The sequence below is a fragment of the Pseudoliparis swirei genome, chromosome 19 (assembly GCF_029220125.1).
Source record: "Pseudoliparis swirei isolate HS2019 ecotype Mariana Trench chromosome 19, NWPU_hadal_v1, whole genome shotgun sequence".
Taxonomy (NCBI): Eukaryota; Metazoa; Chordata; class Actinopteri; order Perciformes; family Liparidae; genus Pseudoliparis; species Pseudoliparis swirei.
Window position 1 is genome coordinate 3,439,642 of NC_079406.1, and position 12,262 is coordinate 3,451,903.

A 12,262-nucleotide genomic window follows, 5' to 3' on the forward strand; every position below is an offset into this window, starting at 1 on the left:
AATATGTGTGGATTCAATGCGACCGTAAACGCACCATCGTAAATCATCGTCGTCGCTGTACAGTTGCGCGTGACAGGAAAGAGGAGACGTTGCTCCGCGTTTCATTATCGCTGTACAGTTGCGCGTGGCGGAGGGCTCGCGACGCGCCGTGCCGCTCGCATCGCAGACGTAGCCCCCGAGGTTTCACGTTGCGGGCGCGTGCTCGTTTTGCGCGCTCACGCCGCCCCATTGTGTTTGTTTTGTTTTGTTGCTGTCGTATTATCAACAAGGGAGACCGCCGCCGTGGCCTTGCGGGTAACCGAGCGGGCCAACTGACACGACGCACCGGGCGCGCGCTGAAACAATGGCGGACGAACAAGAAATAATGTGCAAGTTGGAAAACATCTTGGAAATACGGTGAGAGACTGCGGAGGGAAACTGCGCTGTTGTCGCTGCGTTAGCGGCGTCTGGGCTCACGGCAGCCGGCGGCCCCTTCACGTCGCTTTTGTTACTGAGCTAACGAGCTAGCTGTTAGCTGGCATTAGCCTCGGGCTTTTAACGGGCTTTTTTAAATATTCAGACTAGCTTCCCGTTTCCGACAGTTGTGTTTTGGGAGGCCGGGTCACCTCCAGGCTGACCGAGACACACGGACACAAACAAAGCTGTGGTCGAGGTGAACGTTTGGGTCCTCTCTGTGTGTCACTGCGATCCAGATGTGCATCAACAGAACGTGACAGATGTGTGTGGAGCTAATTGTTTATGTGGCTATGCTAGCAGCGCAGCTAGCAGGCTGTCATCCTCTGGAATGGCGTTTGTCCCCCAGATGTGCATAACAAGTCACATTAATATATGCATGAGGTCATTCTGCTTCATATCAATGCAAAACATCTGGGAGGTTATTTATAATTATATCCAAGAGGGGGAAGAAATGAATGTTTGGTGTTTTTAGACCTTTTTTGGGAAACATCCTTGACCGCTGTTGTCTCTGTTGTTCTGTGCCTCCGCTTGCAGGAACAAGTCCGTCCAGATGCAGAAGATCAAGTCTCGTCTTAAGGTCGAGTTTGACTCTCTGGAGTCGGAGGAGAAGCACCTGAAGGAGTACAAACAAGAGATGGATCTGCTCCTGCAGGAGAAAATGGCGCACGTGGAGGAGCTGCGGCTCATCCACGCCGACATCAACGTGGTGAGCGAGCCGTACGCGTTCGGGGATGGAGAAACCGACCGCTCTGAGAACGGCGATGCCACATCAACAACACACAGTCGGGGTTCTCACGGTCATGGACAACCTGGAATGGGCATGGGATTTTAAAATGGTCATTTCCACGCCTGGAAAAGTCCTGGAAAAAACATAAATCGCAAAAGTTTAGGAAAAGTCATGGAAATGTGTGATATTCACATGTTCGTTTATGCCCAGTTTTAAATGATTAATACGTTTTTGAAAGGAAGACACTCAAATTATAAGCCGGCGTACGCCAAGTCCAAACAGATGGATTTGCACATAAAGGATAATAGTTTAGATAGATAGATAGATAGATATATACTTTATTAATCCCCAAGGGGAAATTTGTCGTCACAGTAGCAGCACCAATAAACTAAACACACGATAATAAAATATAAAATATAAAAAAACAGGGATGAAAGATATAGATGTATACAAGTAAAATATAAAATACAAAATGAAGTATATATATAGATGTATATAAAATGAAACATATGTATATATATATACACACACACAAACAAATATAATACAATGACTGTGCAAAGTATACAAAGTAAAATATAAAATATATATATATATATACAACATATATGCATACACAATACAATACTAATGACCAGTGTAAAAATTAAATTAAATATAAAAATATTAAATATAGACAGTGTGCAAAATGCAAAGTGTGTGTATGATTAATAGAATAAACATTTATATAAGTGTTTCTAAGAATAAACATGTATATTAATGTTTATTCTTTTAATCTAACTGTTGTCTCATTTGTTTCATTTAAGGGATATTGTATGCTTTGTAATTCTCATTGTTTGAATACTACATTTTCAGAAAGTTTTCATGTACACACCCAGATTTCAGTTTGGTCATGGAAATTTGGTTTAAAGTTATGGAAAAGTCCTGGAAAAGTCCTGGAATTCCATTAGTCAACATGTGTACGAACCCTGTCATGGAAATGTTGTTATATTCACACGTTCATTTATGCCCAGTTTTAAATAATTAAAGACGTTCAAAATATAAGCCGGCATACGCTCTCATACTGGCGGCGCAATTTTTATTTGTTCACGTTGCAAGTGAACGCACCGTAAAACTGGAAAGTTCGCTGGCCAGAGCTCGGGAAGCGGTCGGGATATTCTACTACGCAAGAGAAGTGTAGATTTTTACATTACATGTCATTTATTAGACGCTTTCATCCAAAGCGACTTACAATAAGTGCAACAAGCTAGAGTACAAACTCAGAACAACAAGAATACAGAAAGTAACATTTCCTCAACATAGTCGAACTACAAAAGTACCATAAGTAAGAGACATTCAAGTGCTAATCTGTGTTTTAATCCAGATATAGTCGGAATAGATTAAACCGTGTTGGCTCCTCTGTGTGGTGGCAACACATTAGACATGTTTAACACGGGAGAGGAGACGTTAACGAGCCGTGTAAAGGAAGCATGGTCGTGGAAATTTGGTTTAAAGTCATGGAAATCCATTAGTCAAAATGTGTAAGAACCCTGCATAGTAAATATAAAGTAAATGCAGTTTCAGTCCTTGTTTTGTTTCCAGTATAAAACATAGTGACCAGGTACAACCACCAACAGCTTCTCCAGAGCACATCCACCTGTGTGCTTCTGAAATACCCGCTCCTGTCCTCCCAGATGGAGAGCACCATCAAGCAGTCGGAGAACGACCTGAACAAGCTGCTGGAAACGACCCGGCGCCTGCACGACGAGTACAAGCCCCTGAAGGAGCACGTCGACGCCCTCCGCATGACTCTGGGCCTCCACAGACTGCCCAACCTGAACGACGAAGAGGAGAAGCTCTCCCTGGAGTCAGTACGCACACACACACACACACACACAAGGTGACATTATTATTCATAGTGCACTTACGACCATGTTTTAGGTCTCATTTAATGTTCTTTTGAACATAATGGATTAGCAGCTGATTATTTTGCTTCCTCACACATGTGTATGAAACACTTTGACATTTGATGAACAGGTTTTATTTTAACTTTATTGACATTGTGCTGTTTTGACATATAAACGTCAATTCATGGACACAAAGTCCAGCCAATTTGAAATATTGTCTTTTATAGCATTTTTGCACATATATATATATATATATATACCCATACAGATTCTCAGACATATGGCACAGCAGAACAGATTGTGATGCTATGTAAGCAGTAAAAAACAAGTTGATATTGTGAACTCAAGGTACTTGTAGGGACATAGATAGTATATTGGTTCATTTCATATGATTTATTTCATTCATATGCCTCTAGTACACATGTACGTTTAGCATACATAAAGAAAAAGGAGCCGTGTAGTTCATTAAAGTCCCACAGAGGCTCCTGTATCAGGCTCCAGGATTGCTTCATAACTCCCCTCTCCCACACCCCCAAAACACAAATGTGAGTGTGAACAGTACATCCTTCAAAACTTAATTTTAACAGATTAATTTATGTTGAGAGTTCCTAGAAGATGAACTTAATCTCCGTAACACCGACGCGTCAGAAGCGACAGCCTGAATTGGGTAAATAACAGCGAACGCATCCGATTCCTGCCGTCAGATAAAAATGCCCTTTGACCACAGTTGGAGTAACAAGTACAACGTTGATGAATAGAACACAAGTAATGGCAAACAGGATTATAACCAGTGGTTTACTGAGCGCTCTGTTGGGGGGGCAGAGATGCTCTATGACAGGGGTATTCAACTAAAATGTTAAGAGGTCCAGTTAGAGAAATGTTCTTGAAGCAAAGGTCCAGAAGATCATAATGTCTAACTATTTAGTGTGATATATATAGCCTGGTAGTTGTATCAACATCTGCATGTAATCAATACCTTTCAAATCAAATGAATTCAGTACGATTAAAACACTTTTTAACAATATTTATTATCATGTAACATAGAACTGGACTGCAGATGTGTATAATGTTCTCATGAACTAAATAAAAATAGGGCTGCATTTTAAAATAAAATAAATACAAAATGAAAATTGTGCATGTAATAATAAATAATAATAATCAAATAAAGTGCTCAACTTCAGAAAAATTAAATAAAGGGAGGAAAAGCTTAAATTTCCCCATTTGTTTCACAGTCTCAAACAATTTTACAGATAATAAATCTCAACACATCTTAACAATTGAGCAGTTTTAGAGCATCACTCTTGCATCCCACTCCCCCACTTGTTTGCTCAGTGTGAGAATTGAGCTCTAGCTTGTCCTGCCAGGACTTTAAACCTGGGCTTGAATGGAGTCAGGGCCATCCTCATGCACATGTGGAGGTGCTCATTGGTGAGCCTCGAACAATATTTATTTTTGATGATATTCATCGTGGAGAAAGCTGCCTCGCAGTTGTAGGTGGAGCCAAACATGGTCAAGATGTATATGGCAACTTTCCTCAGACCTGGAAAAGCTGTCTCAGGGACCGTTTGGAGCCAGAAAGTGGAAGGGTCAGTTCTTAGAAACTGCTCTTTCAGGGACACATCTGCTTGGAGATCAACCAGTTGCATCTGGAGAGGCCCAGGATTTACCCATTTAAAGTGCTGTGTGACTTCCTTTGAGAACCCCCTGACATCAGTGATGATAAATGGGTTCTGAATGAACATGGTGAGCTGCTGTCCAAAGCTGAAGCTGTCAAAACGGTTGCTGAAGTTTACGATCAGCTTATCAATGAAGTCAACAAAAGAAGACTCATCGCTCTGTCCCTGAACCTGTTCCTGCACTGCTGGGAAGTGTGCACAGTCTCCCTGCAGGTCTTCCTTGAACAACTCAAGTTTCTTTTGAAAGGAGCGGACAGCGGTCATCAGTTCACAAATTGAATTGTCCTTGCCTTGTAGCCTCAAATTCAGTTCATTCAGATGTGTAGTGATATCAACCAAAAAGGCCACATTATCCATCTGTTTATCATTTCCTAAAAAGAGAGAAAACTGTGTTGCTTTCTGATGTGTTAGCTCTGCATCAACTTCTCTGAGGAATTCCCTCAGCATGCGATGCTGGGTGGAAGAGGATGCCCTGAGAAAATTGATCATTTTCATCATTGTATTCATCACTTCAGCATGCTCATCTGACAGGGAGGCACAGAGGACAGATTGATGAATGATGCAATGGTAAGCTATGAGCTCTGGATTGTCCTCTTTCAGTCTTGCTACAGCTCCTTTCTCTCTCCCTATCATAGCAGTGGCTCCATCTGTGGCTATTGAAACCACTTGTGTTGGTTCTATTCCTCTCTTCGTTAACATCTCCTTAATGGCCAGGTAGATATCTTCTCCTCTTGTACTGGTCTGAAGGGGAGTGACACCTAACAGGTCTTCACAGAATGCTTTCTGGTCTGTGTTGAAAAACCTGACGTACACTAACAGCTGAGCATTGTCACAGATGTCAGTGGACTCATCCACAGCTAAGCCTACACATGGTGCCTTATGTATGGCTTCATTTAGCTGGGTTAGCACATCCTGAGTTAATATTTCACTTTTCTTTGTGGCAGATGATGCTGACATGGGTATTTGCTTTATCTTATCACAAAGCTCTTGTTTTGGTTTTCCGTCAAGTAATGTTTCAGCGACGACACTCATGCATTCTTTGACAAGCCCTCCATCAGTAAATGGCTTTTAGTGTTGCCCCAAAATCCAAGCAACTCTGAAGGAACACTCATGAGCACGTTGTTGGGCAGTGAACGTGTGGCTCAGGATCCTGGTGGACTGTTCATATTGGGCTGTGAGACCACTTATTTTCTGTGATCTCACTTCGGATTTGAGTGGGTATGTTTGTTCAAAACCTTTATGTTTTGTCTCATAATGGCGTTTCACATTGCCACTTTTAATAAGTGCCACGGTTTCTGAACATATAAGACACACTGGTTTTGTGCTCCTGTGGGAAGTATGAACAGAAATGAGTCTGTCCATTCCGGATTAAATGCTCTATTTTCGCTGTCAACTTTTCTTTTTTGGAGAGCGACATTTGTTCCTTATGTTTCTCTCCTTTCTGTCTCACTCGCCTTTTTCTCAACTTTCTCCGCGCAGTTGTCCGCTTCTCTCCTTCGCTGTCTCACTCGCCTTTTTCTAAACTTTCTCCAGCGCAGTCGTCCGCTTTCTCTCCTTTGTTTTCTACATGTATCGCTATCTTTCTTTTCTTTCTACCGTCTTTTCAAGTGTAACCTGCCTCTACTTTCTCATCTGTCTGCGTAGCGCTGTCTGTTGAGACGTAATGTTTACCGCCGAGAATGCATAGATTTGATTGGCTGAGTGGTATCACGTGGGATGGCTTAACTCGCATGCAATTGGTCTGTGCGTTTCCGCATCCGCTAAACCACTACCGTAAAGACTGCAAAAGCTGCGCCGCGCCGCCGGGTAAAAAAATTAAAACACCCCGTCAGGTTTTAAATCATAACCTTCTGTTTTGGCTGGCGGTCCGGGTCCGGATGGGACGGCCTCTGGGTCCGGACCCGGACCGCGGTCCGCCAGTTAGTGACCTGTGCTCTATGACTATATTTTAGGAATTCAAAGCCTGGACTGTAGTGTCATATTACTCCTGTATCTATTAGCAGTATTAATGTTCAATACTGGAATTACTAATTTTGATACAATACCTTGAAAAATATCTATATTTTTATCGAATATAATATTTCCGATATGGAACTTTTACCACTTCATCATAAACACGTGAATATTCGTATTCATATAAATGGTCTACACTACAAATAACCACACGGGGACGCCTACTTTGGTATACTCCTGTGAAATGAAATACTATAATCAGTATATAAATATTAGCTATGAGTATTTTCAGATTTTAGTAAGAACTTTTGTGCAAAATAAATACAAAAATATTTACAGCTGTACCCTGACACGTGAATATAGAGGAATCAGATGAAGACATTGAGTTGATTTCACAGTTTGATCAGATTTAAAATGCTTAAAAAAAACATTAAATATTCACACTCAACAGATGTCTTTGCCGAGTCTCGTGTAATTTCAGTATCTGATGGTCTCTTGAGCTTCCTCAGCCTTTTTCAGAAATTCCTGTCCAGCCTAACTTCCCCCTCGGTTCCTCTTATTTTCTGTCTTCTGAAACGGCTGCGCGATAAATAAAAAATGTTGAGCTCAGTTCAGCCGGACGTCCTTCGCCGGGGGAAGATACTCCGGTCGAACGAATCTCAACGAAGCGACCGCCGAGTTTTCTTCGCGATCGGGTTTGTTTAACGGGATCGAGGATGTCGCGCGCGTCTTGGACCATCGTTGAAAAGATGTTTTTATATATATATATTTTCCTTCCCATCATACAGATGTTAACATAAACCCAGTGTGCCCGTAATGCTTCTGCCAGTTGATTTCAATCACAGCTTTTACTGTCTGGCATTTTTAAAAAACGTGTTGTTATTTCTCACGTCGGTCGGTATCGGAGATATTCGATGTGTCGTAAATTAAAAACGTCTTTCGCCAAATGAAGAGTCCAAGTTGGGAGAGTTTTTCTGGCCCCTGCTGCTGCCACATTGTTGGCAGGCCCCGCCGTCTTCCCCGCTTTGGCCGCGTCCCGCTGCGGAGGATGAGTTTGCTTGGCCAGGTGGTTGGCGTCTCTCTCTCTCTCTCTTTTTCCGTCTCGGTGCGCTCCTCAATCCTTCCTCCCCGGGGTTTACGACCGGAGGATTCCTTTGGTGCTGAAGCGTCGACTGAAGCGTGACACGTGGGGAGATGTTAGAAACTTGGTGGGAATCTGAATAAAAAACGAGGTCGTTTAAATCACGGCACACGCCTGTGTGTGTGTGTGTGTGTGTGGGGAGGTCACAAATCTGACTTGAATGAGAACCCTTGTCAAGCCCGTCGTGAAGCAGAATCCACATCGACTCCCCTTGAAGCGTCGAAGCGAGTCCGCCGGTGCCGAGCCGGAGCCGACACAGCGAGGACACTCCATTCATTTGTCCCGTCGGCGTTCTATCACAAGCCTATTTTGAGAGAAACCAGAGAGCCTAAAGACATGGGATATCACTTTTTTATTTTGAAAATGGGCCAGAGGCATAAAGTCCAAGGCCACATTTCTTTCCCAGCCCTCCGCACTCAGCAGTCAGGCTCACATGCGAGCAGACAAACACTCCCAGTGAAAGTACTTTTGCTCAGTTGTTCATAAAAAGGAGGACGTGCCAGATTTACGATAATGTTCTCCAATTTTATCCCCCTTTTATATATATATATATTATTATTTTTGCCGCTACAGAGTAGACGGGATAATCTCCACTGATGTGATTCATACGCTTTAAGTGAGCATCACGCCTAGCCCGGTTCCTCTTCTTCTTTTCTTCTTCAGTTACTTTGAGAAGCAGAAAGCCGAGTGGCAGAAGGAGCCGCACGAGCCCGCCATCCCAGAATCCCTCGCCGCCGCCGCCGCCGCCGCACAGCAGCTCCAGGTTTCCAGGAAGCAAGACGCACGCCAGACGGCCACCTTCAGACAGCAGCCGCCGCCCATGAAGGTATGGAAGAGAGGCGTCGACGGGATGAACTACACCAAAGAAACGACAACGCTGCGCTTCAGGGAAGACCAAAGTTACAGTGAATGAAGTTAAACTGTGTGGTTTGTCTCCTCTGTGGTACAACAAAAGAAGCCCAGTGAATTTCCACGACATAATCGGCTGCCGGTTGCTCTCGGGATACCAGCCCGACTTTGAATAAAGCAAACGATAAGCTTAGCGAGAAACACCCGACACCTGACCGAGAGGCTCTTCTCCACGGCGCAGCGAGGAAGACGTAATGTAAAGTGACGGCTCTAAATGTATCCCCCCCCCCTCTCTCTCTCTCTCTCTCTCTCTCCAGGCCTGCCTGTCCTGCCACCAGCAGATTCACCGTAACGCTCCCATCTGCCCGCTGTGCAAGGCCAAGAGCCGCTCCCGCAACCCGAAGAAGCCCAAGAGGAAACCCGATGAGTAGATCCCGCTTTACCGCCGAGCTTCAGTCGGGTTCAAAGAGGGAACCTGGTTCCAAACACACTGATCCGAGATCAGCCGTGTGTGTCGTCACAGATTAGTGCCACAGGATAATTTCCACGGTCCCAACTTTTAAACTGATTTTCTTCGTTCTTTTTTTTTTTCTTTCATAAACTCTGAAATCTGTAAAATGTCCTCATGTTGTTTGTTTTTATCGGTGCTTTGATGTTTATATGTAACTGTTTGACTTCGGTAGTAGGTTTACTAGCCCGTGACCATGTAACTGCAATAATGCAAAAAAAGGAAACTTGATAAAATGTCTAAATATTTTTTTGCCCACGTTGCTGTTTATTTTTTCGTTGTTTCCTTTTTAGATATCGTATTGTACTTTTTAAATATGTTTTGATGCATGCGTGCTTCCATGTCTGTCTTGTATTCTTTATGCCAACATTAGGTATGATTGAAGTTAAATGAAACACAATGTTTTAATGTTTACAGTGTTCACAGGAGAAAGGAAAGAGGCCAGACTCTTTGGCTCTGAACAGTGTTGTGTGTTTAACTTTAATACAGTGATATAAAATAAATGGCTGTTTTGTACTAACCTTGTTAGCGTGTCTTTTTTTTTTTTTACACTCAAAACAAAGGCGAGACGTTTGTTTCCGTTATTGAGCGGCGTGAACTTAAACACAGCTGTGGCCGAGCGGTGCCAGACGACGGCGGTATGGATTAGAGTTTACTGGGCGGGCTTATCCCGCGCGTCAAAAATAAAAAAAGCCCGTCCTCTCCATTGTGTCGAGCGCCGCGCCCGCCGCTATCCGCCTGAAAAAGGACAGCGAGGTCTTTCTAAATGAGATCCAGTTGCTTTTTTGTCAGGGTAACCCTTCATTTCATCTGTTGCCAAGGCAACGCCACGTTCCTTAGTGGTTGCTAAGGCAACCCCAGGTTGCTGTGACCCGCGTGCACATCTCCAGCGAGTAGTACCACACACCCAACGGTACACACCCACGCACACACACGCACGCACACACACACACTCCTGGAACAGAAGAAGAGTGGGATTTTTTAACAAAAATCACATGAATCTTTCTGGAGAAAGTGACACAAATGTTGTGGGTCGGTGTGTGACAGTGTGTGTGTGTGTGTGTGTGTGTGTGTTTAGTCTGCCCTTCAGGGTTTTGGAGCTGCAGTTGTGTCTTCTTCCTCCTGATAATAAAGCTCCTCAAGGCCAGAGGAGCTCCTGCTCACACGCGCTGCGGCCTGCGGGCCCGCGGAGCTCCTCCTCCCGCAGCGCGCAACACGGCAACACGGCAACACAACACGGCAACACGACAACACGACAACACGGGACCATCGGGGGAATACAGGAGTCATAGTAACAACAACCACCCCCCAAAAATACAACAGAAAAAGAGAAAGGAAAATAAACGAGTCGTTTTGGGGAGTTGAAGCGGGCCGCTCTGGACTTCGGGACCTTGACACATGAGCGCGTGGGAGGTTCGTGCGGTCTCGCGCGCCGAGCAGTCTGGGAGTGGGCGTGGTCATTTTCTACGACGTCTAAAATCCTCCTCCTCCTCCTGGAGGTGCTGCTGTTTGATACGGACACGAGAGAAGCCATCCGCCCGCAGAGGTTTCCTCTTCCTCTTCTTCCTCCTCCATGTTGTACACAAAAGCACACAGCACGCGAGGCTTTTAAAAACACCACCTTAACCTCCCATAACCCGATAACGTTGGTGACGTAACATTAACCTGTGTGTGTGTGTGTGTGTGGGGGGGGGGTAAACTCGAGTATCGAAACCAACAGAAGTGAAACATTAACGGATTATAACCTCTAAACAAAGTTCACGTAGGCCACTTTTCTTCGTCTTTACCAGGCGGGTGTTGACACGCCTTCTTCTTTTGGTGTTCATAACAGCTGCACTTCCTGCAATCAGCGAACTGCCAGCGCCATCTAGCGGTGGACGCGGGCACTGCACGGTATTTTGCACGTAATGCAATGCCATTCACTTCGTGTGTTCATTTTGTATTCATGGATTCAGTGAGAAGAATCACAATCACAAGTGCAAAACAATGTGTGATACCAAATTATAAAAAATTAAATAAAATGTGCAATATTTAGACCAAACAAATTGTTCTGTTAATATATTTTCTCTTGCTTGAATCTCATTATATATATATATAAAACATTTTTTAATGTTAATGAATCTTTGCTTGTGTAAAAATATTCTGCAACAGTTGTATTAGTGTTGGCACACTTTACTGTACAGACCATGGCTTCATTATTAACTGATTAGATACTGATAACAAATATATGAGCCAATATAACTGCGATAGTCACTGGGTTCAGACCCATGAGTCTTCATAAACATGTCATACGATTACTAATAATCTTATACAACGCTGTCACTTTAATCAAAGCTCACAAAGTCATGCATTGTGTTATTGATGTTTATAAGAAATCGTTCCATTCAAGAAACTAACAAAGTATGAGCGGTTATGATAGTTAGGAGTGCTTCTCTATGTCATGTGAACTAAAGTTAAAGACTCAGATTCTTCTTTCAAACACATTATGAACGACGCATAATGTCCACGACTTTAAATACTTTATAAACCTTGTTATGAGTTGTCATGCACGAGTATTAAAATGTACAACGTGTTATAGAAAATCGTAGAAATACATCATAATGTCTTAATATCGTGCTTATAATGCAACAAATAAAAGCAAATCCAGACACCAACATTTATTTTTTATTTTTTTATAATGGTTTATTTAAGAAGGGACAGTGCACATTGATAAAAACTTTGCAGTAAATGTGCCAGAGTTAGCCAAGAGGCTATTTTTCATCTGTAGTCCCAATGTTGCTGATGTTAAGAACAAACCTAAAAACATAAGATTACAAATACAATCTACAAATAAAGCAAATAAAATAAGGGTGAACAATGTTAAAATGGACAGAATAAAAACATAATGTCAGAGATACAACGTAAAAGCTTACAGACTAAATGTGACATATAACTGCAAACAGGTGAACGACAAGAGAAGACACGCAGGTGGAGTAAAACGGCCGGACCAGCAAGTCAAGACATACAGAGACCGGACAACAGACAGACAACAACTGACAGACAGAAAGAATGAAAGTCCAACCTGTT

The 12,262-nt window shown here is 43.1% G+C and overlaps 1 protein-coding gene across 1 annotated transcript; it reads left to right on the plus strand.

Moving 5' to 3' along the window:
* The first annotated feature begins 98 nt into the window (after positions 1–98).
* zc4h2 (zinc finger, C4H2 domain containing) lies at positions 99–9,712 on the plus strand. Its single transcript, XM_056439839.1, has 5 exons — positions 99–396; positions 991–1,162; positions 2,857–3,029; positions 8,503–8,665; positions 9,006–9,712. The coding sequence occupies exons 1-5, from the start codon at positions 344–346 to the stop codon at positions 9,117–9,119; spliced, it is 675 nt and encodes a 224-aa protein (XP_056295814.1). The 5' UTR covers positions 99–343; the 3' UTR covers positions 9,120–9,712.
* Positions 9,713–12,262: the final 2,550 nt, after the last annotated feature.

Excerpts from the sequence above, each read along its gene's own strand:
- zc4h2 (XM_056439839.1), top strand. The coding sequence starts at position 344 with ATGGCGGACGAACAAGAAATAATGTGCAAGTTGGAAAACATCTTGGAA. Across the intron at positions 397-990 it reads GAAAACATCTTGGAAATACG|GAACAAGTCCGTCCAGATGC; the intron begins GTGAGAGACTGC and ends CTCCGCTTGCAG. Across the intron at positions 8,666-9,005 it reads AGCAGCCGCCGCCCATGAAG|GCCTGCCTGTCCTGCCACCA; the intron begins GTATGGAAGAGA and ends CTCTCTCTCCAG.